Below are 27,062 nucleotides of genomic sequence, written 5' to 3' on the forward strand. Positions count from 1 at the left end.
TTCTTTATTCTGTAGTGGAGACCACTACAGAAAAACACAACCAACCACAGTGCAGAGATGTGGAGCCCAGGTCCAATGGACACATCTACAAAACACTCCCACCCCAGAGGCTCAGGGAACATCGTGGAAAAGAGGATAAAATGACAGTAAAAGCCAGATGATCAGGACATTCACTGTTGGATTCTGTCTTCTAGCAGTGTCAGAAGGTACACCCATAAGGCCTCACCGACATGACTGACCAAGCACGAGCTGAACAAGGAAGATGCCACATTCAATGCACATGCCACACAGGACAGGGAAAAGCCCATGAGGCCTCAACCCTACACAAAGTACTGTAGGCAATGGAGGGAAGCTGGGAGTAGGAGAGGTGCCAGGGAAGAACACACCAATTGGTTGTTCAATACCAAATGGTCAGTCCTGAAATCATAGGTACAAGTAGCATTATGCAGACTCAATAGTTTGTATTTAGGAATACGTGTGTGTGTGTGTGTGTGTGTGTGTATGATAATGATAATTATATTATAACCTCAAAAATTAAAAAAAAATTAAAAGAAAAAATAGAACCTCAGTTGTATTCAGAACAGCAACATGCTCAATGACACTACATTTATCAGCCTCCTTTGAAGCATGGGGTGGCCTTGTGACTAGTTCTGTCTAATGAGAAATAAGTAGAAAATCTGGGTGGGGTTCTCGGAAAGCTCATGCAGTAAGCACGTGTGCTTAAAGAATGGTGACTGCGTATCCAGATGTCAATCATGCTAAGGTGAAATTGCAAGGAAAGGAAGTTGGTGTGTATGAAGCCCTAAAAGATGACAGCTGGCTCAAGGGAGAGTTCATCACGACTGTGCAACAGCGTGGTGCTGCTGTCATCAAGGCTCGGAAACTGTCCAGTGCAATGTCTGCAGCAAAAGCCATCTCTGACCACATCAGAGACATCTGGTTTGGAACCCCAGAGGGAGAGTTCGTGTCAATGGGCGTTATCTCTGATGGCAACTCGTATGGTGTTCCCGATGACCTTCTCTACTCGTTCCCTGTCGTGATCAAGAATAAGTCCTGGAAGTTCCTTGAAGGCCTCCCTATTAATGACTTCTCACGTGAGAAAATGGACCTTACTGCAAAGGAACTGGCAGAAGAAAAAGAAACTGCTTTTGAATTTCTCTCCTCTGCATGACTAGACAACCATGTTGATGTCAGTAAATACTCCAAAGCTGAGGAATCCAAATGTCGTCTTTGAGCCTAGTCCCCAACAGTAATAATGCTATACTCAAATTGTGAACAGCAGCGTATTTTAAATATCATGTGCATTGTGGTAGAGATCTGTGAAAGTCTATCATGCTTTTAGTGCTGATCCAAATAAAAGTATGTTCAAGTGGAAAAAAAAAAAAAAAAAAAGAATGGTGACTGCTCAGTGAAGAACCAAGGATCTATTTAGGATTCCAGTAGGCTCATCCCACCTCACTCCAGCTTACTGAGGCTGTCCTTTCTGTGTGTGGAAGGCCCAGGCAAGTGGCATTTTGCTTGCTCAGATCCCAAGGAACTGATTTAAAGCTTGTCCACTGAGGTTGAAAAGCTGGAGAGAGACAGTTATTTGGGCTTGCCACTGAGTGAGCAAAGGCAGCTTAGATCCCAAGATCTGTGCAGACCGTGTGATTAATGAATGGTTTCAGCTTCTGATAATGCTAGGCATGTGTGAATGAGTTTTGGTCTTTGCGCTTAGGAGGACAGAGGCGTCTGTCCTTCACAGTCAGGTTCTGAATAGTGTTCCTCTCATGGTGTCCTAAAATTTACACCCGACTTTTGTTGGGAGAATGAACATTTAGATTGGTACAGAGAGGGGAGAATGAAAATTGCCTCTTTCATCTGTTTTTTTTTTTTTTTGAGACAGGGTCTGTCTATGCATACCAGGCTGACTTCAAATTCCATATTCCCCTGCCTCAGTCTCCTGAGAGCTGGGAGTTCAAGCCTGCACCACTGTGCCTACTCTTTTGCAGGTTAGAGAATGTATTGAACATGCAGAGACAGACAAGCAAGTCTGCCTGGATAGTGATGCTAGACACCACAGTTACCTAGCAACTTCTGACAAGACGGGAACTTAACTCTCCTACCTCAGAAGCCTGAATCCAACTTCTCACAAGGTGCTGGGTGATCCATTCTCTGAACTCTCCATATAACCTGCATGCTTAGCAGCTTAATTTCTGGAGGCCAAAGTATATTCTTTGACTATAAGTCCAGTCTCTGGTTTTTCAGAGAAGGTAAGCAGCACCCTGGAAGGTATTGCCACTGATGCTTATCTGAGCTATACCCATGGGGAGCCACATGTGGCCTCCCACAGGAAATGATCTCTTATCTGCCACCAATGGGTTTCTCAGCAAAACCTATTTCTTGGTCTATTCCTCACAACTTCGCCTGCTTTGTCTTGGTGCAGAGAAGTGAATTCTTCTCATATAAGAGCAATTCCAATAGTTCTTCATTTAGCCATGGTGGAGTGAAATAGTGATGTAACTTACAGAAGATACAGGGGGATTTCATGAAGGAAGACGTATTTGTGTGTTATACTTTGGTGTGTAAATAAGTTGCTGCTTTGTATTGTGGGTTTTGGAGCCTTCAGCTTTTCCAAGTATATATGTATGTGTGTTGTGTTGTGTGTGTGTGTGTGTGTGTGTGTGTGTGTGTGTGTGTGAGATTTAAGGACCATGAGCCATTAAAAAATGTCTAGCAGAATTCATTAGCCCTAACTTTCTAGCTCTCCACACCCACTCCTGTTTCTGTGGACCCTGGCACGTGAGTGGAACACACTAGTTCACCCTTCACAGCTGTCTTCCAGCTCAGAGGTGAAACATACTTAGCCTCTAACGCCAGTGCGAACACGCCAGCTGCCTCAGGAGCAGCTGCAGATGTCCCAGAATGTCTCAGAGTGCAGTTGCCATACAAGTCTGTGGTTGCCTGGAAGAGAAGGTAATGAGTAATGAGTGAACAAGCCACACCGAACCCTAGACAAGGATCAGGGTAGTGTCTATTTATCTCATGTAAACTGTTCTGAATAGTCAGTAGTCAATGGTGGGTTGAGTTGCACTGAGCTTGGCTTTTGGACTCATCATCACAAGTCCATCATGAGATACCATGACTTGCTCCTGCATTTTTTTTTCCAGAAGGAAAAGGTGGTATTCCCAAAGTGAGATGACTTAAGTATCCCCCACCCCAAAAAAGGGGGCAGGTTATTCAAAACAAATATTCCTCTCTATCTAAAACTTACAAAGTGGTTCTGAGACATGACAAGAAACCCTGGTATGTGCTGGTTACTGATTACTTCCCAAACTTTATTTAGAGGTTACATGGCACCCGAGTATTAAAGGACTTTTCAATGAGAATAATTTTATTTTCAATATTCATGAGAGCTGGGTTTTCATTGCAATCATGTAGAAATCACAGAAGTTCTCACTCTACAGGGTTCTCAAGAGAGCTTATTATTTTGAGGAACAAAGGATTAGGAAAGTTTAAAGGTGATCTTCTGGGAAAATTACAATATTCAAAAGAAGGGCCATTCCCAAGCCAGGTAGAGCAAGTATCATAGATAAAGGATGAAGAAAAAAACCACCACCAACAAAAAAACCTCATCACTGGGAAAGGGACTGGAGCTCCAAGAGGGTACAGTGAGGTACCACAAACACAATAGAATGGAGGCTGCCCTCCATTGTTCCTTTCTGCTAGATTCTAGATGGACCAGCGGGGCTAGAGTCCCATTCTGCTTGGGAAGAGCTGGCATGTCCTCTTCTCTAATGTCAGGAGGCCACCCAGGAGGGCCACAGAGGTGTGAACAGTTGTTAAGGGCTGTACTTCTAGGCAAAAGTTTTTTGTCTTCCTCTTTGCTCACCTGCAAGGCTGACTGTATAGCCAAGGATGAGAACTTAGAGGGGATGAACCCTCACATGGTAACAGTCACTTTGTTCCAAGCTCCTGTCCTCGTGTGTGTGGAAATTTCAATGGCTGTAGGTGGCCAGTCAAGAGGTAGCTTGTCAATGACATTACATCATATGCTAAATGTCTGGTTTGTAGGACCAAGGAAAGACTGGACTGTGAGCAGAGTAACCACACACACACACAGACACACACACACACACACACACACACACACAGACACACACACACACACACACACACACACACACACACACACACACACAGAGAACCCTGTGAATCCTAATGTGTTTTTAAAGCCATGAATCCACTTTATAATATGGTGAAATCTTGATCACCTTTAGGAGGGTTAAGAAGCCAGAAAAGTCCATCCATGGACACTATTTTGTTTTTTTTTGAGACAGGGTTTTTCTGTGTTGCTTTGGAGCCTGTCCTGGAACTCACTCTGTAGATTAGGCTGGCTTTGAACTCACATAGATCTGCCTATCTCTGTCTCCTGAGTGTTGGGATTAAATGTGTGTGCCACCACCACCTGGAATGATGGACACTATTGTTATTATTATTATTTTGCTGTACTGGGATCCAACCCAGGGTTGAGTATATGCTAAGGTAAGAGTTCTACCCCTTGCAGCCTCCGTCATTCCTAGTCTGGTGGCGTTTCTAAACTCAGAGGTGCTTTCTTGGGGCTTGTGGTCTCACAGTTATTCTTCTTCTCATAAGTGACATACCACGAAACCTATTGATAAACCAGAGCTCGTCACTACTTGTATGTCAGAGAAAGACGACACAAAAGAAAATGAACTGGAAAGGGCCCGTCATAGGATCTTGCTTCCCACCTGCAGAGGGAAGGTCTCCACATGAAGACATGAAGAAATTGGATGTTCTCCTCAGAAGCTGTGCTAACTTATGAAGAGAAGGAGTGGAGTTGGAAGACCGGTATGTCACGGAGGGATGCCTGGCTCTAAGCAACTGGACAGGAGGTAGTTTTCACGTACCACACCAGCCTCGGGATTCCTCTTCCTCCCATTGCTGAAGGTGGATGCCAACGTGGAGGAGCAGCTCTCATCGTACAATGCAGTCCTGCCGTCGTTGATAGCTGAGTTGATGGAGATCGTCCACATGCTTGAAGCATAGCCATCACAATTGCAGTCATCGTAGCTGCCACCGTCCCCGGAGGCCCACACATAGATGCTGCCTTTGCCCCCACGGCCCTGGTAGAGCAAGGGAGATGTGGTGCCAAGTCCAACCCTTAGGAACCGGGTGCTTCAGGGTCTGGCCTGGGGTTGGGGTAGGGTTTCTTATCCAGGTAAGGTCCTGGTGTAGGGAGGGTCAGGATTTGAGCTAATGCCACTATGCTATCAAATAACTGAATTTTCATTTTACCTGGGCTGGCAACTATACTCATCTGATGGGAGATAGTAGAAATGCCCCCCCCCCCAAGAATAACATAAGGTCATCAATTTGTAATTTTAACTGAGAATAGCAGGTTAACAAAGGCTAGAAGCATTGCTTTAAAAATTATCAGTAAACTTATTTTTAAAAAGCCTTAAAATTTACCAATGAACTGACTTTCAAAATGCTGTGAAAGTAGTACATGCTTATTATAAAAAGTGTCAAAGTATATTGAAAAGTTAAACCCCCAGGGCAATTAATATGACTTTATTCTTACATGTAAGTGTTCAGTGAAATTTAGGTGTATATGTTTATGATTATATGTATTAACTGCATAAGATGTGTACGTAGATATAAGAACCAAGTATATGTTTAACCAGAGTGGTATAAAAATCCAGTTGGATTATGACAGAATCCTACATGCCATTTGACACGTGCAAGGGGCCAGCTCTAGGAATAAAGCCTAATGCGGGGAAGTAACAAATAGCCAATGATGTTTGAGCTCAAGAGGATAGCATGGTAGTTATCCCATCTGGCTACCAGTTATAGAAGACAAGCTGTGCCATAAATGACTTGAGTCGTTATTGTTCCTGTTTAGTCCCTGCTCTTGCTGTTTTTATCTTTCTTGCCCTCTATGATTATACTGTCTCTTGTCTGCCTTAACCAGGATTGGGCCATTTGCTTCTTGATTTCTCCTCTGCTATTCTTAAGGCAGTGGGGCTAGGGGTGGGTGGCAAAGTGGAGAGAAGGGTGGCCATGCAATGGGGGAAGAGAGGGGCAGGTGTACGAGCTCCTAACTCTCCATAACTTGGTGCAGGGGGACTGGATGACCTTCTGAAGTAGTGGTTCTCAACCTCTGGGTTTGACCCTTTTGTGGGGGGGGGTCACATATCAGATATCCTGCATCTCAGATATTTACATTGCAATTCATAACAGTAGCAAAATTACAGTTATGAAGTAGCAATGAAAATAATTTTAAGGTTGGAGGTCACCACAACATGAGGAACTTCAGCATTAGGAAGGTTGAGAACCACTGCTCTTAAGGGAGGGGTGGAAGAGAGGAAGGGAGGGAGAGACAGGGAGGGAGAGAGGAGGGAAGGAGAAAGAAAAAGAAGGTGTGTTGGGGGGGGGTAGAGGCCACCAGGGGCCTGTGGTTCTGATTCAGTTATTTAAGGTGGAGATGTCATTAGGAAACAAGGGACTGGATCACCTCCAAGGTCTGTCTGCTCTTGACTAGGGGAGGTGGCATTCTGAATTTCTTCTAACAGGACTGGGAATTAATTAGACTGTGACTGAGTGAGTCAATAATTGACCATGAACTGGGAATTGTCTTCAGATTCTTGGTAAATCTATACAGCTGAAAGACTCCATCAAAATAAGCAACTGCTCTTGGAAACCAGGACAAAGAGGAAACAGATGGTTTCTGATGTTGGCACGGAGGGAGGTCCACTCAGGTTCAGCTTTGGCCTCAATGCTGCCATAACCGTCCCTTACAAGTCCCTGAGCAGGGTGTCAGTGAGCAAAGCAACCTTGATACAAAGAAGCACCTTGGTGTAGGGGGTGTCACTGGGACCTCTGTGTAAAGGAGTTCTTAATTGGTCGGAGTAAGATATACAGGGAATTGCTGAGATAGCAGAGAGAAGGAGCAAGCCACAGCACACCTTACCTCCAAAGCGTCTCTACAGAGAAGAGAGCAATTTCCTGTTTGTCTCTGCTTATATCCTGTTACTGCCCAGCTACGTCACTTCCTGCCTGTCTGTACAGCCCTCCAGACTTCTATGGTTACCTAGTGGCAAGCTCCGTTCTCTGACCCCCAGACAGGCTTTATTTGTGCAAGAAAAATATCATCACACCTCTACTTGCATAATTCCCTGTATCAAAACCCTTTGTAATAGGACTTTGCAGTTTTGCCCAAGAGGAGAAGGGGCTCTCTTTTCTTCTCCTTGAATCCTGACTGGGCTTTGTGTCTTAATATAACCATCAAAATATAAGAGACATCAGGTGGGCGGAGATTCTAATCCCACGACCTTTGGAACCTTGTAGATCTCTGCTGTGTCTCAGAACTTTGTTATACAGGGCAATGAATCTGACTTAGCCTGTCACAGAACCCAGTCAAATTCACCATCCCAGCTGATAGTCAATGCAAGAGCATCCTTAGACCAGCCAGTCCAAGAATCACAGATGCATTAATGAGGCCGTGGGAGGGCGCTGGGCTGCAGGGCAGCTGCCACTGAATGCAAGTAAAGGCCTTGCTTTGTAGCCCACCCTGGCCTTGTGGTCTTGAACTTGAAACCCTCCTGCCCCAGCCTCTCAAATACTAGAATTGCAGGTGTGCACTGCCACATTTGGTTTTTCCTGGGCATCTTAGTACATTAACATGCTTCAAAAATTATTTAACTTTTTTATTGTGAGAATTACATGCAATACAGAGTAATTGAATTATGTAGACTATGGAGTAGAAAATAGAAATTCTTTATAACTTGCGAATAAATGATTCTTAGTGTTATTTTTTGTGGGCTCCTGACGGTTTTATATAGAGAGGCAAAGTATTAGAATAGTTTCAGAAATGAACCTGGGATAATAAAACAGATTCACTTTACTTGACCCGCTTAAAAGTGCATTCTTACTATTACGTAATTAACATTTATTCATGTGATTAGCAGTATTTTATATTATGTTTTACTAGTCTCACTGAATAGATGTTTAGCAATTTATTCTCTCCTTTTTAGACTTACATGGAGGAGTATTTCTAGTTTTCAATTTTTCAAATGTATCTAGTTTTATATGTCCTTTTTATCTCTGCTTACTTAGGTGAAGTTATTAAAAGAAGGAATTTTTGATGAGAAGGAATGCATATTTGAAGATTCTTTATCCACAAAACCATATAATTGCTCTTTACAGTGACTTATAATGATTTATAACATCTCTAAACCATAAATGCCAAGATAAATTGTTTTTGTGTTTATGGTGCTGGGGATTGATCAGGGTCTTGCACCTGCTAGGCAGACCTCTCCTCCCTGACAGGGGCTGATATGGCCCAGGCAGGCCTTGAACTCCTAATGTCGCTGAAAATGACTGTGAACTCCTTGATTCTATACTCTCTGCCTTCTTCCATTTCTTTTTGTCCCAGATATGAAGGAGAGAAGTGTAATCGTACATGAACCATTTCAGAGGCTGAGTTGCAGGCTTTATGCCAAGCAGCCCTTGCCCAAATGTGAGCTTCATTGGACTTCAGGGGATAAATCAGGACTGGTGTCCCTGAGTGCTCTGTGGCAGGAGGCATCCATCGCCTGCTAAGGCCCTGGCACTGCTGCCACTGTATCTGACCCATGCTCTGATTAAATTTCATCAAGCTGCACCGGGCTTTGCTTGGCCCACACCTGATTAATCACTTTCTCTTCAGCCAGCCCTCTCCTTCCCACTCCTGGATGGTGGTGCTTGAGCCACTCTCTTGCAAGTGGCTCATTATCTTCATATATTCTAGTGCAGAAACCTGACACTTGTGCCATGCCCTCTATCTCCCCATCCTCTACCTGCCCCAAGGATGATCTATCAGCACTCAGTCTCATCAGCACCACAGATTATTCCTGCAGCTTGTCTTTAACTGCTCATAATTTATTTGCACTCTCTAGTAGCAGTTCTGAGAAGAGATTAATAAGGGACTGAGATACAGTCATTGGAACCACCTAAAATGTTCCAGGCTGTCCTGGGTGGCTGTATACCATTTATGATGGAGAAGAGCCTCATGAGTCCTCTGTCATCATCAAGGTTCTCTCACAATGCCTGAATCATTTTTCTGGCTGTCAGAGCAAAAGAAGATGCTGGAAGATGAGATGCTATGTTCTGTGTTCTTCTCTGGTAGCTTGTGTGTTGCCTCATCCATCTCTTCGAGGGACCACATCTGTCCATCCAAACAGTGAACATATGCTCTCCAGTGCTCTGTATGGAGAGTGATGACTCTAGGTCTCTGATTAGATTTTGCTCTTGAGACTATAACAGATGGCACATGTCATCCTAGATGCTTCAGACCTCAGAACCTCTTGTACTTGGGAATTTCCAAATGCCAATGTGGACATCTCTTTGTCCTAGGGCCATTTCCCAAGAGACTGAAGACTTCTCTGTGTATCTGCCCTCTGGCTTCAACTGCTAAGGCATCACCACCCCTGGGAATAAATCTCATCCAGTGGTTTATGTCTTAGCTCCCTTGCACTCAAAGAGGAAAGCATTACTGTGTGTCTGCATGGGTTTCCGGTATCCTATGATTTTAATTGCTCATGGGGATAGAAGGCTTGAGTACACAACCTGAGCTGACCCTTTGTGGATCTCATCACAGCTCCCCAAACAACATCAACTCAACTCAAGCCTTGTCCCAGGGTCTGCTTTCGGGAGATCTCAAACTAAAGCTGTGTTCCAGTTCAGTTTATGCTGCTGTGACATGACAAAAAACAACCAGGGGAGGAAAGAGTTTTTTTTTTTTTTTTTTTTTTTTTTAAAGTTTACAGTCTGTAATCTAGCCTCTAGAGAAGTCAGGGTTGGAACTCAAGGCAGGAACCTGGAGGCCATGGAGGAGTGTTACCACCCTGCCTACAGGTCAGTTTGCTTGGGGGCATTTTCTTGATTGAGGTTCTTTCTTCTCTAATGACTCTAGCTCATATCAAGGTGACATAAAACTAAACAGCCCAGGTAGAGATTAATTACTGCCCACCTCATCATTCGGCATCTCTGTTACCCACTTCCCAGGTATACTGTAAAAAATGCTTTAGCTACAAACCAATATATACACTACCAGGTTAAAGAGTGAAGACTGCAATGAGGCTAGGGGAAACGATTTGTTCTTTTCCCCTGATGTGGGGGATCAAGCCCGGAGCACTGTGCATGCCAGGAAAGCCCATGGCCACCAACCCAGGTCACCAGTTCCTTTCCTTCCATCTTGCCTGTTCTTCGATGCCAAGTCAAGCATTTACTGAAAAGCCTAGAGTAGACAAACTGACATTTCTAAAAGATCCAGACAAATGAGGTTTATGTGCGAAGCAGGTGCTTGGGAATGGCAAAATCTATGGCAACAGTGTATGCACTATTAGGGATCTCTTATCATTTCTTCATTTTCCTCTTCATTTTTATGGTTATTATATTGGTCAAACAAAACCTATATGCAAGGGTGTTACTATTAGGAGGCAAATGTAAGAATTGCCTCTGTGTATGTAAGTGTCAGAATTTTGTGTGTGACTGGATGCCATCTTTCCTAGGTAGGATTTTCTTTAGAGTAAATCAGATGACTGAACTAATGAGGAGGGGCCCTTTGCTTCTGCATAATTTTTAGTCACTTATAAAACTCTCCAAAATGTCAAAGAAGGGTTATCTTGAAACAAAGCCTTTTTCCCACAGCCCGGGGAAAAGCCAAAGGAGAAGACACACATTTCCCATCACACCATGCACTTTCCTCTTCAAAGTATTTTCATGCTGTTGTCTGAGGGTAAGTCATGAAGACTTTTCTCTTGCTTTCCAGCAGTCTTGGCATCTTTTACAGAAGCACTGCACTTTAAAAGGCCTTTCAGGTGGAGTCAGGGAGGTTACAGGTGGAGCAGAGACATCGATCCAGCTCTGAGGCATGACATTTGGAAGCACATTAAATGACAGGAGCCACCCAGGGATGCCTTGTTTCAAGTGCATCTGCATTGCAAATGTGGGCAGAGGGCACTTGTCACACATTTGCTTGATTCTTCCAGCTTCAGGTGCCAAAACGTACCATGTCTGCTGGAAAAATGGACACCTGCCAAATGCTCCCCTAGGCTTCTGCTGTCTGGCCCTGGGTTGGATGTCTGCTTCCCCCTACCCCCAACCATGTGGTGAATCACGTGTTATGAAAACAAGTGGCTCATGTGTCAAGAGTTCCAGCCTTGAGTGAAACAGGGCAGTGACAGCACCTCCTGCAACCAGGTCGCATTGGTAGGCCTTTGCCTTGTGCCATTCTAATGTTAGAGTCCTCCATACTGATTCAGTTTGGCTCCGTTTCAACAGCAGATTGCCACAACATTTTGCTAGTTTCCCTCCGGGCCCCACTCAAGTGTAGGAACTGATGTTTAGTGGATGGCATGAAACAGTACACTTCTTGAAACTTGTATTGAAGGTAAGGGACATAACTCTTCTATAGAGTGAGCTCACGGCTTCCTTAGCAAAGCTGTCCTCCATGGTTATAGGAAAAGTAGTGAAAAAGTAGTGACTCAGGTCAAAAAACCTGTCATTTTGCAGAAACAAGTGATTCAGGATTTCAGGTGCTTTTATTCTGGTTTTTCCACTCCCAAAGGGAACCTTCAGCCTCATTAGGGCAAGGCTGTCTCTAATTACAGGGAGAGTATAGTGTATGCAATTTCTAGGACTGAAGGAAACCCAGGTTTCCTTGGTGTACAGCAAGTTCTCTGAATGGGGGCATCAATGCTCTATTTGCCAATTGAGTTCAAATTATCAGTGTGATGCCATCAGGAGCAGCTCCATCGTGGCACTTGCCATACAGGAATGTTTCTGTCATTAAGATTAAATTACAACAATCCCCTATTCACTCTGACAAACTGATTGGTGTCATCCTTGTTCAGCTCACATTTGGGCAGTTATGTTGTAGAGACTTTATGGCTATAGGTTCTGATATTACTAGAAGACATAATCTCATAGGAAACTCCCCAATCCTCTAGCTCTTACAATCTTTTCACACCCTCTTGCACAGTGATCTCTGAACTGTAGATGTGGGAGTGTTTTGTAGCTGTGTCCATCAGGACTAGGCCTCACAACTGTATTTTGATTGGTGTGGTTTTCTGTGGACTTTTGAAACTATGAAACAGAATGAAGGAAGATGATCTTTGTAGTTTGAGAAAGAGAAGAAAAAAATACTGTTATTGAACCAGTGATCAACTATCTTGCCTACCAAAGAGAGAGCCAGAAGATGTTCAGGTGACCTGGAATAGTGACCAGGTCTTTCCAGTTACAGAGTCTGGCTAAACACTCCCTTCTGATTTCCTATTCTAAAATTGAAAGGGTACATTACTTTTCTAGGACTACCGTAATAAAGTAACCACAAACTGGATATTCTAAACAGCAGAAATTAATTGCCTAGCTGCCCTGGAATTTAGTTGTCTGAGACTGAAGTGTCAGATTAATTGATTCCTCTCCAGACCTCGGGGGGAAGTCCTTACACAGGCTCCCTGTCTCTGGTGATGTCCTGGCTTCTTGGTATTCCTTGACTTCCATGTGAGTTCTGGGATCTCTGTCTTCATTTTTGTGCAACATTCCCCTTTGGGCATGTCTGTGGGCAAATACTACCATTTTCATGAACAACTAAGGATTTTTATCCTTATCATACTGACTTAGGGACTGACCCAGTTGACACGCCTTCATCCTAACTAAATATTTCTTCAATGACCCCAAATTTCAAATTAGGTTGTATTTTGAGACACACAGGGTTAAGACTTCCAGAGGAGGAAGTGGGCATACTCTTCAACCGTGTAACAGAGAGGGACATATGGTCTTATATTTCTGCTCAGATTTTTGTCAGAATTCAACAGTATACAAGAGATTTCTCCTTTAGAGGGTGGGGGAATATCCACCATTGTGAGTTGTCCCCAGCAGGAGAGAAAAAGAAGGCATTATAAAGGTCACTGTCCTTGGTCCCTTCAGATCTGGAGCCTTTCAGACAGACCACATTATTTTTGAAACCTAGACTTGGGGAAGATGTGTCTCCTAATTTGGGGCCAAGTTTTCCCTGGAAGCAGTGGGGACAAGTAGCACAGAGGCTGCCAGGTTGTGATGAGCAAGGATAGCAAGGGGATCTTTACACTACCTGAACATATGCCCCAAGGAGAAGAAAGAACAGAAGAGGATGAGTTCTGAAGCTAGGGAAAACAGGAGTAAGGTGGCCTAGCATCTGGGCTGACGAGTCTAGTGTGGGTTTCTGTTCATCTTACAGCTGCCTGGGACCCAGGTGGCCCAACTCTCCCTCAGCCATGTGAGGACCTGAATTATCCCATTGCTCTAGTCACTCCTGCCCCCTCAAAAGATGTCCTTCAGCTGAGCTACAGGGATGTCTGCTCCTGCAGCACAAAGATGAAGCAGGACATACAGCTTGGTCAACAGACATTCGTATGACCCTGCTGCTCCCAGATTGTAAACTGTTGACATGTCCTTTCTGTTTAGCATGTGTGTTTAAAGGACTATTTTAGGGTCTTAATATCTCAGGGTTATAAGACATAGATTCCCATTGACAGCAATGCCCCTCAGCCCTTGATAGACTCTTTGTTAAAGTTATTGGCTGAGCCATGGCATTCCCACCACTTCCTTCTCCGAAGCTTGCCAGCGGCCATGCTTTAAGTCCAGCAATCTAAAATAGCTTGTGAAGACAGTTTGGGAACTGATGCTCAAATCACAAGCACTGTGGCACTTCAGACCCCAGGAATCTGGAGAAAAGTCAGGTCATATCTCCCCCCCCACCCCGTGAGCCCTCTCTGAATTCCTGATCCATGGAGCCCACATCTAAGACTGTGTTTGTGCCATGAGATCTTAGAGTAGTTGACTAAGGGTCAATAGTGCATGAGACTGTGGGCATTTCCCAGTGCCATGACCATATTTTATCAAATTTACATATCATAATGATCCCAGTTCCTTGAAGGATTCCACATATGACTATTTTCCCGGCAACAAAGCAGGCTAGGCTGGGCGAAATTCCTTGCTGATAGGTTCTTGGGTACTAGGGATTGGAATAGGGTCTTGGCCCACAAGTGCTTTGCACATTGAACCTGGCTCATGTCCTGTCTAGGTGACCCCTGCCCTATAATATGAGAGAGCTTCCCTTCATTAAATATGAAGCTGAGTCTCCTGGTTGCCCTCCTGTTGGAGGCTCCAGCTCGGTGTCTTCTCTTAGGCAGTGTCATCCATTGCTGAGCTAATATCAGGAATCAATGGCCACAAAATTCATTGCTCAGATCTCCTACCATGGAAGCACTGCAGCTTTGCTTGGAAGCTGCTGCCTCTGGATCTGCTGTCCATCTTGGGCAGAGGCCCCACTTGGTTGTAGGCTGCTTCTGGCTTTCTACTGAGCATGTTATGAGAATGCCAGTGCTGGACCATTTCTGCCCTTCATGGGTGACTTCACATGAAGACAACCTGTCAACTCTGCAGAAACTTTTTCAGAGTGGGACTGTGGTCTCAGAGCCATCTTCTGCAAACTTTCTTTTCTGTCCCCATCACAAAGGTCAGGCCTTGTTCCTCACTAACCTGCTCTGACTCCATTGCCTCTCATTCACATTATTATTGCTTGGAATTCCCTCCTATGTGCTTCTTGCACTGATAAACTCAACTCTGTGCCTACCTTCCACAGGCTCCAAGTTAACATGTAGAGTTGTTGACCCACATCAACCCCACCCTGCCACTTTGTCCTCTGTATTGTTACCACTACTCCACCCTCCATGTCCTACCTCATGGGTGGTCTGGGGCCTTGTAGCGAGTGACAGGAATGTCTTTACCTTGTTCACACCATCAGCCATGGCCTGGAGCGTGAGTTCCCGGGGCCCATCGACCGTCTTCCCATTGTCTGTGGGGCCCCAGCTTGCACTGTAGATGTCTATCATCTGAGGCATGTGACTGATAGAGGAGGCCTCGATGATGTCTGTCATAAAGGGCTGGTCGAGCATCCGGATACCTGTGTACAGGGGTGAACAGAGAAACAAGACTTTGGCACCTTAGCTCTCAGAAGACATGGGGGTAGAGAAAAGCTTGGGTCCTGGGAGGAGTTGGGGACCTTCAGTGCCCTCAGATCATCATGAGTCTGAGGGTCAAAATGGTACTCAGATCACCCTACCCACTCCTTTTCAGACCTCCCTGGTCTTTCCTTGAGTAACTATTTGAAGAAAAAAGTTATTCTCCAAACAAAATTTATTTGAATTCTTAGTGGAGAGACATCCCCATTAAGAGATCAGGAGCAGGGATGGTACAAGAGGGGAGATTTTAAGAAAGAGGCACCACCAGTTCACCATAGCTTAGAAGGACTGTGGGGAGGACAGGGCTGGAGCAGGTTAGCATAAATGGTCATTAATGGGGTGCATGATACATTGCAGTATCTCTCTAAGTCTGTTATTCTTTGATGCCTTTGGACGACATCTTGCCAGGAAGGAGTACAGCCTGATATTCAGGACTGAACTGGGCGAATCAGAGCTGCACACAGGGATGCCAGGAGAAAGGACAAAGCGACCTCTGCTTCTGACAAACTCACTCATCACATGACCCTCAGGCTGACCCCAAGGCCTCTTCAATGTTAACTCACCAGCAGCCAGTGGGATGAGCCAGACAAATCCTCTAGATGTTGCAGATTGGTCTATACTGCTCTGTCAGGCTTTGTCACATGGGATATGTCAGCTGCAGCCTAGAGCGTTGGGAAGCTGGACTGACTTTACCCATAGGGACTACTGTGGTTTGAATGTGTCTCTTAGAGATTTGTGTTGGGACCTGGGTACTCAGTAGCAATACGGGAACTGAGGAGATTAGGTCATTGTGGGAACATTGCTCTTGGAAGGGACCCTGGCTAGGTCCCATGAGCATGAGTTGTTAAAACATGAGCAAAACTGAACTTCCCTATTCTCTGGCTCCCTGTCACCAGATAATCACTCTTGCATGCATTTCTTTCATGTCCTCACTAGAGTCTGAACCAATGGGGTCCTCTCTCTGTTCTTGGTCTTTCATCCTTCAAAAACTATAAGCCAAATAGACTTCTTTAAACACAACTCAGCCTCAAGTATTTTGTTATAGCAACACATTACAAAGATTATGAAGTGAAGGGCCTAGGCCATGTCCAGCCAAAATCTGGATACAAACACTCCATTCTTAGTCCCTATGAAGCCATAGGGATTTCATATGTCACAAGTCAAAGGACATCATTATGTAAGGACATTATTTCTTAAACATGATGTGCAAATTCATATAAATAAAGGCCACTTAGGTTCTTTGAGGGCATGAGGAGTTGACAAGATATTTGTTTTCTTTCTTAAGGCCTATCCTTATCTCAAGAGGCTGGGCATTCTCTCTTCCTTCTTTAGTGATGTGAAAGCCACTTCCCATGCTTGGATCAAAGTTTCTCCCAGAACCCCTTTAGCCAATTGCAGGGTTATCAGTACTTCTTAGTCCTCTCAGACAGACAGCAAGGCATCTAGGTGCCTGGGGTGTGGTTGCTGTGTTTACATCTGTCCCTGAGTTCAGCATGATGCTGAACATGGGCATTTACCTCTAGACTGACGAATTCTTAAGCACGAATGTCTGTGTCTGATATTATTATTTCCTTTAGTTGATTTTCCTCTCCAACAGAAATAACAGGTTCAGAAGAACAAACAATAAAGGGCACAGATGGCCATTAATCCCTCTGCCTCTGCCTTAACCCCTAAGTCAGGTCACCCATTTATGCCAACTAACATTCACTTATGAATTGATATCTTTGGGATGAAGCTCATTTAGATTAAGAATTTGTCTGAATTTTTTAGAAGTTGCATTTTCAGAAAGCTTAAAAAGTACCTCCCCCCCAAGGTTTCCCTGTGTAGCTTTGGAAATTTTCCTGGAACTAGCTCTTGTAGACCAGGCTGGTCTCAAACTCAGAGATCTGCCTGCCTCTGCCTCCCAAGTGCTGGGATTAAAGGTGTGCTCCACCACCACTGCCTGGCAAAAGTACCCATGTCCACTCGATTTATTTAAGAATGTAGCTGGACACAGTGGTGCATGCCTATAACGTATCTACTCTGTTTACTTAGGAATATAGCAGGGCATGCCTGTAATTTTCTTGCTTTAAGGGGAAGGCTCATATGCTTTCAAATTCGCTTAGTGCTAGACACTCAGGCCTGAGCAGCTCACTCCAAGAGAAGCAACTCAGGAGGTGGAGGTAGGAAAACTATAGGCTCAAGGCCCAATGGGCTACTAATTAGGATCTTATTCCAAAACAAACATTAAAAAGCAGTGGATGTAGCTCAGTGGTAGAGTGCTTGCTTAGCACATACACGATCCTGGGTGCAATCAGCAAGCCAGCAACAATTTACTGTAGAGACCGCTGGACTACAGAATAAACTGAATAGAAAGAAAAAATGTAAATGAAATTGTTTCTGCTTTGTGGGTGGTAAATAACCAGAGAGGCCAGTGTTCTATTGTTTCAAGGAGAAAGCTCATATGCTTTTGAATTTGTCTGGTACTAATGACCCTGGCTTGAGGAGTCAACCTTACAGAGAAGAAAGGTGACGGAAACTTAACATTGGCCAAAGTAGGCTTTGCCTGTCCTGCCAGCTGTCTGGTAGCAGCTCTGGGTCTGTCAGATCCAGTGTGGGCCAGATGGCTGTGCCTTGAACCCTCTTCCTCCTTACAACTCTGGTTCCTTAGTGTCCTTCCTTCTCCATGCTGGCAGGGGCACTCTTTGTGCTGAACAGGAAGGAACACAATTGCTGACATGTATTCATCTGTCTGCTTCATCATTGAGGGAGGCAGGGGCTGCTGCAGACAGAGAGCCAGAGTCATTCAGAGGAGGCAGGGCTGGGGTGGAGGGGAAGAGGAGGTCACAGACTGAGAGCTGGACACGTTCATATCCTTGGGGCCAGGTTCTTGGCATTTCTTTTAATCCAGTTAACCTCAGGAGGACCGAGGCATGCATTAATTGAATGAGATACTGCATTAATCCTGCAAATGACAGCCCTATTAGTGACCAGCACACAGGCTCAGAGTGACCTGAAGGCTTCTGGGTGGGGGGTGCTTCCTCTCTCTATGTATTCTGAAATGCCTGGTGAGCTATTGAAGGGTAGTGGGAGAGGTGTGTCAAAGGATCTGTGAGTCAGTGTCTTCACATGTCAGATGGCTCCGCTGGTTGACATGACTTGATAGGTAAGGACAGCCACACCCTGCAGGTCTGTACATTTCATTAATGGTCATATGTACTTTGCCTTCCTCCCATTTCCATGCATTTAGAGGCTATAGCTGCTTCTTTGCTTAGCCTGCACCATGATGGGCATGGTGCCTGGGGTGCAAGAGTCCGACGGATTTCAGTAGGTCCCTTTTGGTCCCATTCCTGTCACCAGAGGTGTGCTCTCATCTGACACCAGTGCGAGCTGTTGTAGATCATCTGGCTGCCTCAGTACTGATATCTGGCACCTTCTGTGCTCATGAGGATTAGCCCCAGAGGCTAAGGAGGAAGTTCATGCTTTAAGGTCTTAATATTCATCATGAAGCTTATGGTGATTTTTAGCTGGTTCACTTAAAAAAACCCCAGTTATGAGATAGATAAACTCGCCAAAGTGTTGTATAAATTATTGGTCAATAACAATGATGATCATACAAGAGTGATTCATTTGCTAAGGGAGAGATTCTGTGTTAGGTGATCAACAGTATGATTTTCATAGTCTTCGAAAATTTTGTTTTAAAATTGCCTTTTGTTTTTAACTAACACTAAAATTGAACATCATCATGGACTGCCGTGAGACATTATGATAAACATGTCTGTCTCTTCAGTGTTTATTTATTTATTTATTTGTTTATGGTGAAAGCATCAGCTAAAGGAGATCTCATCTCCTGGGCAAGCCCATCTGATTTAACAAGGAAGGCAGCTAAGGCCAAACCCACCTGGGCCTGCTCCACTTTGTGTCACCCTGGGAAGCCAAGATGATGTGGCACTAACTGTAGAGCATGTGCGCTCTCCACCATCTTGCTTTATGCTGCTCAGAGTGAAAATCTTTATGTCCCATTGTCTTGCTCCTCCACCCCTGTGTTGGAGCTGGTATGAGGTAGGTGCCTCATCTGCTCGTCGCTGTGGATCCCCTCCTGCACAACAGCCATGGCCTACATAAATAGACCGAAGGCAGGAGGCAGCATTTCCACAAAGGCTCAGCACAGCCTCCGGGTTCCAGCAGCATTAGGCTGACAAACCAGCAAGTAGTGTTATTGGAGGGTTTTTTTAATATCTTTGTGAATTTATTTATTTATGACTGATACATTTTAAATTTCAATTTTTTTTCAATCTCACCCTTTCAGTGTGTGCACGTGTGTATATATGGTGTAGGCATGTCTGCATGTATGACGTGTGTGTGTGTGTGTGTGTGTGTGTGTGAGTCAGTTTCCTCCTTCCCCTCTGGGCTCTGAAGACTGAACTCAGGTTAACAGGTTTCCATGGCAAGCAGTTTCATCCCTGAATCATCTCCCAAGCCCAGTCCTTTTGCTGAGTAGGTGAAATATGCTTTAAGAGTGAAAATTAAAAACAAAAAAAGAAGATAATTGGGTTTTCTTCTTACAAAATCACCCCCAAGAAAGACATTTTCAAAATACATAAAACTGGCCTTTCTTTTCAAACTTCATGAAATTAAAGAAATGGTTAAGGGAATATCAATAGCTAAACTGAAATTATTAAAACTTTGAGACTACAATGATAAGCCTGGGACGCCAGTTTCCACGTTAGATCATGACTCTTAAGGAGCCAGCCTGGTTGGAATCCTTTCTCCTTCCTTCCCTGGCTGTGTGGAGAAGAGGTAGGAAACTGTGTCCTTAGAAACAGATGCCAGAATCCAGAGAGTGCCCAGTTTTAAGGTCTCCCTTTAAGGGGATTTCCAAGGGCCATTCATGCCCTGACTGGAACAAATGAAGAGGAAGGAACTGTTTCCCAGCCATAGAAGCTTGCAACACCATCCCTACCCAGCTACATCAGGAGAGCTGGAGTTTCCTAAGCAGTGACACCAGGCACAAAATAATCTCACAGTTTACTATGATGTGGTCCCTGTATTTAAGTTTTTTCCTGTGACATGCCATATAGAGATATATAGTATGAGAGAATTGCAGAGAACATTAAATAAGGAAAGAGTTTTGCACTGTGCCTCACAGAGAAAAAATATGTTGATTTTTATTAGTTTTATAATTGTCATTATGCAAGTATCCTGGGTGTTTAGACTTTTAGAGTCTTTTTGGGTCCTGATATTTTGAGAAACTGAAAGTGAGAACCTAGAAAAAGTCACACACTGTATTTTCAACACCTGAACGGCAGGGATGTTGGTAAGATGGTCTTGCACTCTGTTCTGCCTGGAGGATCCCAGGGCCCTGACTGTGCACAGGGCTCACTAGCCTAGCATCTCTGCTGCACCCTGGGCAGCTCCAACTGATGTCCCAGACATCCCTAAAGTATATTTGAGAAGCAATGAGATGGGAGTGTCTGGAGAAGTCTCCTGATCACTGGGAACTGACCCGATGCAGCAAATTAGCAAGGGTTGATGGTTCTGGTAGGAGGACATCTTTTACCTCCTGGGGTGACATTCCACAGGCTTTGTGCCTTTATGTCCTCAATCTCTCAACCTTACTGACCTACCCATTCTTTCATTAAGTAATCATTGCTATCACAGTGGGTTTATCCATGGACTCCCTCCCTCTGCCTCTCTTCCTTTCTTTTTCATTCTTTCTTAGTATTCTGAAAATAGGATTTGCATACAGACAGTGAGCTGGATTCTGCAGAGCTAATGAAAGACCAAGTGGACAGACACTGCCTTTGTGGAGACTGTGGCCACCCCGGGAGAAGTAGCAATCAAGTGGCCATGCATGACACAAATGACTTTAGGTGTCAACTTGACTGATGAAGGAATACTTTGGGAATCGTCGAAGCATCGTTTTAGACGTGTCTGTGAGACTGACTCCAGAAGTGACTGATGGAGCCTGGGTGGTGTAAGTGGGGAAGGCACATCGCCAAGGGTAGCAGCCAACCCTAGCCACACTTACTAAGTCATATTTCACCAGGTTTTTACCTAAGTTGCGTTTACCCAGAGACTGACTCCTATGTGTACGGGAAGTCAATATACAGCAGACAGTCGCACATGACTGTAAGTTGGAGTTACTTATTGCATAGATGGTATTGGGGACACTGGTTTACTGTTGGGAGAAAAACAGAACTGCTAGTCAACTTAGCACTGCATCTGCAAAAGTAGAAGCTAGATGGACTGGTGGCCTTGTGTCAAAGTTTACACCGAATGAAACAAACGCATGGTCAGTTATTTATGACCATCCAAGAGTGAATGAAAAAAACAGGAAACATGAACAAAGTCTGTGAACTGAAGAGCTGGACTGGCAGGAAGCAACTGAAGAGGTGCTTAATGGTCTCTTTTCTCCCTGTTAGAAGATTACTTTTCTATTTCACAACTTCATTAAGTAGCCTAAGTTGGCTTCTGACTCAGATGCTTCTCATTCAGTCTCTCATGTCCTGGGATTATTGGTCTGTTCCACTAAACTGTGGCAAGCCATTTTCTTTCTTCTTTTCGAGACAGCTTGAATCAAAAGGCAGCAAGTGTTCTACTGGCACCTTCCTAACCCATCACTGAACATCTCCAGAATGTCACAGACTAGCAATTGTCCCAATTGATCACCAGGTGGCGCTTTAGCCCTCCATAGCATAGAAAATTCCTTAAGGAAAATTCTCTGCAAGAGTTTGGTTCATTTTTAGTGACACACACACACACACACACACACACACACACACACACACACACACACACACACACACACACACACACAGGAACGACAGCTTTCATAATTGTCAGCCTGAATAAGTAAAATATTTTCCACCCTCAAATTTGTACCCTGAGGATTATCATGCCATGGTGGTGGTTGTTGTGGTTCATAATGCTTGTTGATTTTATGTAGGTTCTGAGAATCAAACTCAGGTTCTTGTACTTAAAAATTGATCACTTTATCAATAGAGGCAGCCTCCATCCCTCCATATATATATATATATATATATATATATATATATATATATATATAAATTTTTTTTTTTGAAATTTTGCACCCAGTGCTCAGGCAGGTGGTGTTTCTGCAAGCATTCTGGGAACAGCTAAGGGTGGGTTGGTAGAGGGTCCATTTGCTTTATTTAGACCCCTAGATATACAAGTGTTGGTACAGAGTAGGTATATGGTTCAACAAATTTCTAGGAAAGAAATTATCAAGAAAATGGTTAAAAAGAAAGAAAAACAAGACTAGTCACCCAGCTTGACTGAATTAAGAGCCAGTGTGATCCAAAACTTAGAACAGGCAGAAAACATTTCATTCTCAGGCATCTTGTTGAAAATGTCTGAGTCTGTCTGCCATTATCTCTAAACCTCCGTTGACTTTCTGCTCCCATTCCTAAAACCCTTGTAAAGAGAAAGTATAAAGTATTGGATCCAGCAAGGTTTCATAAAAGGTTCCAGGTGGATCATGTGTCTGTAAAGAAGTGATGGATCATGTAAAGCAGTTTCAAGGCCACCCAGCATCCTTATAAATAGTCCTCACACGCCTCCTTATGTTCTATAGTCTATATTTGATTCTCATTAAAGCACTGTTGACATTGACACACATTTTAAAGTAGTGACTTTGTATTAATGTAAAGATAAATGCCAGACATGATCATTTTTGCTGCCAGAAAACAAGATTGTGGTTACTCTTGGATAGGGTAACAGCTGAGGCCAGGGTCATGAGGAGGAGGGCTTTGAGGTCTGGTTGGATGTTTTTGGTTACATGGGTGTTACATTTATGAAAATCTATTCACATTTGAGCTGTGTGCTTGCGATCTGCCTGTTTTCAGTGGCTTATGCTTAAGGATATTGAAGGTATGTTGTGTGCAAGTTAAAATGAAATGTCCCCCCCATTCTTGCTCTGCCTGTGAGTCGAGTTCCTGTTCAGTGGGATAATTTTGCTCCATAAGATAGAGTGTGACAGCTCTCAGGGCAGGCTGTCCAGCCTGGTCCCTGTCTCTGGCAAGTCTGGCTCACCTGCCACCTTGGAGTTGTATGCCACGCCGACTCCACAGATATTGTTGCTAGCTGCAGCAGAAACTTCTCCTGCACACCTAGTTCCATGGCTGTGGGGGAAATAGATATAAGTCAGACAAATGGTCAAAAGTGTTTGTAAGGAATTTCTTCAGTTCTCTCTGCTGGGAATTGCTTAGTCTTTATTGATTCAGCTGAGGTTGAGCTCACCAATGGCCCACCCCAGTTTTCTATTGGTCCACTCTGAAGTTCCCTTCTACTCTGCCCCATTTCCTCCAGTATCCTTCCTGACCCTAGGTTGTTTCTATTGCAAATAGAACATTTTTAACTAAGGCAATTTTTCTTTACTTTAAAATTTGAAGTATCCCCAGTGGAAAACACACAGGTTTCCTTAACAAATGAAACACAATATATAATAGGTGTGTGCTGGCTGGTGGATGGTCAGCTTGGGTTCTTCAGAAGGACTAGGATTCATGGGTGGGTAGTCTCAGCATACAGGGGTGAGATGTTGCCTATCAATGATGGAGTGATGGTCACTCACCTTCACTGAACTAGCTTTCCACTTTGACACAGAAATAAGAAAGCACACTCTGGCAGTATTTTGGAAAAGATGTTAAATGACCCCTGTTTTCAGGTTAGATATGACTCTAGACATAAAAGACTCTGAAGATGCCAATAGAAAACTCTGAACCAATAAATAAAAATCCAGCAAAGTAGCAGGATACAAAATTAGAATACAAAATCCAGTAGCTTTTCTTAGACATCAATGAAAAACAACACCAAGAGAGAAAATAGGGAAACAGCCCTAATAACCAAAACAACAGCAGCAGCATCAGCAGCATCAGCAGCATAAGCAGCAGCATCAGCAGCAGCATCAGCAGCAGCAATAAACTAAACTCTAAGTTAACCTAACCAAGAAGGTAGAATTCTATATTGAAAACTTTAAAAGTCTGAAGAAACAGGGTCTGTCAAGTTCTGGAGGGCAACCAATAGAACTGGTGGTAACCTGTAATATTTTTATTAGGATCCATGTAACCCCATTGCCCAACAACTCAAAAAGGTAGCCCATTCCTGGTACTGGGATTTTGTTTGGTAGCATATGGTATCTATTTGAGATATTGTGTCCCCATTATAAGTAAACCCCATTTAAACTTTTTTATATATATACATATTAGGAGGCTTCTAAAGTAGTAGGTTTCTATATGTGTTTTTTCAAAAGGCCATATGGGAAGGCACTGCTAAGTCAGGCAGCACTGACAATTACAAACAACAGAGGTTCCCACAATCCTTCATACAGGCAAAAATTTGAGATAAGGCTGCTCATCTCTAAGTGACTTGGTATTAGACAAAACAGTGTTCTAAGGCTGTGCCTTGCCCTGGGTGACTTCATATTACAAGCACTTCTGACTCCATTTGAGTACAAATGTAGAGGGCAGGGTGACTTGACACCTTGGTGGACATGTAAGATACCTCCGTCTGACACCATTCATGGGTCACAGACTGAAAATTAAGTTATCCCTAAAGGCATAAAGGGGCCTCTCTATAAACTTACCAAAGTGGATTGGGACCTGTGGTGGTTTCAAAGAAAAGGGCCCTCAAAGGGAGTGGCACTATAGGAGGTGTGGTGTTGTTGGGGGAAGGTGTCACTGTGGGGGTGGGTTTTGAGGTCTCTTTTGCTCAGTCTTCCCTTAGTGTGACAGTCAGTCGACTTCCGGTTGCCTGCAAGATGTATCACTCTCAGCTCCAGCACACGCCTGCCTGCATGCTGCCATGCTCCCCTTCATGATCATAATGGACAGACCTCTGAAACTGTAAGTGAGGAGCCTCACTCAATTCAATGTTTCTTTATAAAAGTTGCTGTGGTCATGGTAATAGAAATGCTAGCTAGCATAGGATCACAGGAGCTTGTGCGTAGGTTGAAACCATATCAGAAAAAACTGCTCATGAAGTTACTGAATACACCAGACTGAGGAAGCACATAACACCATACCTGGACCCCATCGAGAGGAGGAGAGCACCTAAGACTGTGATAGCAACACAACCTAGAGGCCTGGTATGTGCATCAAGGGATCAGCAGGCACAAAACTCTCAACTGTCTTTGGGGATTCATTTTAGCTCATTGCTGATGCATTCTATTTGAACTGCCTATCTACTCTTTGTCTGTCTGGACTCTGTCCTGTACCTTTCCTGTATGGACTCCTTGGTCCCATACCTTACCTTTACAGCTTGATTTAACTGCAGGACTCAACACTTCCTGACAACCTTGGTACCTAACTCCCAGAGACTCTGCATCTATCAGCCTCCTTCCTCTGTCCCCAGTTAGATCTCTTTGAGCTCCTTTAAGTTTGCTTTTACCTTTGATTCTGGATCTATCTTCTGTCTCAATCTATTTCTATCTAATATATATATCCATAATGAATATCTATAACTATCTGTCTGTCTATCAATAGTGTGACATGTATTATGCGTTCTGAAAATTAATAAATAACTAAGATTAGAATAAAAGAATCTGTGGGCTGGTCAGTGGTGGTACACACCTTTAATGTTAGCACTCAGGAGGCAGAGGCTGGAGGATCTCTATGAGTTCAAGGCTAGCCTGGTCTACAGAATGAGTTCCAGGACAGGCAGAGGTACACAGAGAAACCCATGTATTGTAAAACAAAACAAAACAAAACAAAACAAAACAAAATCTGTCTTAAAATGACCAGTTATCAAGGAAATTGGAGATACTTAGCAAAGGCAAACTGTTGCCAAAGAAATTGATGCAGCTTGTGAATTTTTTGCCCACTAAATCCTGACACTGTAGAAAACATAGTATGTTCATGACACAATGTTCTCATTCCTCTGCCCTTCAGGAAAATCTTCCTGAAGCTCATTTTAAGTTAGCCAATTTACTGTCTCAAGAATTTCAGAAGGCAAGCAGAAAATACCTGCTGTTTGTAAGTGGCTAGGGCCATGGGCATGTTGCTTTGACAAACTGAGTTATCTAACACATTCCTGGTCATGATCTTGGCAATGTGATGTTCTTGCTCCTCCTATGAGAAAATGAAGTGTATTTTCCTCAACTTTAAATCTGGTCAGCAACTCACTTTGATTAAAAGAAAGTGGTAAGTTGTAAGCCCATGATGACCAGGGTGGAATGTTGTGGTTTAAGAGTGAAGTGTTCTCCACAGGCACGCAGATTAAACACTTGGTCTCCAGCAGGTGGCACTGTTTGGGAAGGTTGTGGAACCTTTAGGAGGTGGAGACTCTCTTGAGGAAGTGTGTCCTGGGAGCAGGCCTTGAAGCATTGTAGCTGATCCCCACTTCCTGTTCACTCTCTGTTTTATCAGTGTAGATGTAACATGACCATTCAGCCAGATGCTTCTGCCACCCTGCCCTGCCTACCTGCTGTCACGAATAACCCCTTTTCCTTATGTTGCTTTTGTCAGGGTATTTATCATAGCCCCTTTTCCTTATGTTGCTTTTGTCAGGGTATTTATCATAGCAATAAGGAAGAAACTATGACATAACTTGCCCATTTTTGCAAAACTGATTAGTGTGGGTGTTATCCTGTTATTTATTTGCATTTTCATTTTTACTAGTGAGGTAATGCTAGTAATGTTTTCTGCATTTATTAAAAATTAAGTTACTGGATCAATTTTTAAAGTACAGAATTGTATATATGCATTGAGTGTAATATGATATTTTGAAATCTGTGTATACTGTAGAATGAATGACTACAGACAAATGCATGCCTTGTACCGAGCAATGGTGCTTATTATTTTAAGCTGAATTCTGAGTGACTTGTTATGTAGCATTACTGTGGTAATACATATATAAAAATGCATAAAACAGGCTAGAGGAGCAAGTCCTGTGGGGAGCTAAGGTTCCAACCTGTCCTGATGTGGTTGACATGAAGCTTCATTGAACAGCCTACATCAGCTCCTGGGGTGTTTAAGAGACAACATAAGGCTCTGCCTCCCAACCTCATGGATCTTCTGA

At 43.7% G+C, this 27,062-nt stretch overlaps 1 protein-coding gene across 1 annotated transcript in view; it reads right to left on the bottom strand.

The window, feature by feature from the left end:
- Positions 1-27,062, bottom strand: part of Pcsk2 (proprotein convertase subtilisin/kexin type 2) — a 240,671-nt gene that overhangs the window by 15,206 nt on the left and 198,403 nt on the right. The window contains exons 7-10 of the mRNA XM_051183273.1: positions 23,082-23,170; positions 14,814-14,989; positions 4,911-5,126; positions 2,843-2,943 (exon numbers count right to left, since the gene is read on the bottom strand). Coding sequence (XP_051039230.1) covers positions 2,843-2,943; positions 4,911-5,126; positions 14,814-14,989; positions 23,082-23,170 — 582 coding nt within the window. The remainder of the gene's footprint in view (positions 1-2,842; positions 2,944-4,910; positions 5,127-14,813; positions 14,990-23,081; positions 23,171-27,062) is intronic.

Source organism: Phodopus roborovskii, unplaced genomic scaffold (genome assembly GCF_943737965.1).
Source record: "Phodopus roborovskii unplaced genomic scaffold, PHOROB, whole genome shotgun sequence".
NCBI classification, from domain to species: Eukaryota; Metazoa; Chordata; class Mammalia; order Rodentia; family Cricetidae; genus Phodopus; species Phodopus roborovskii.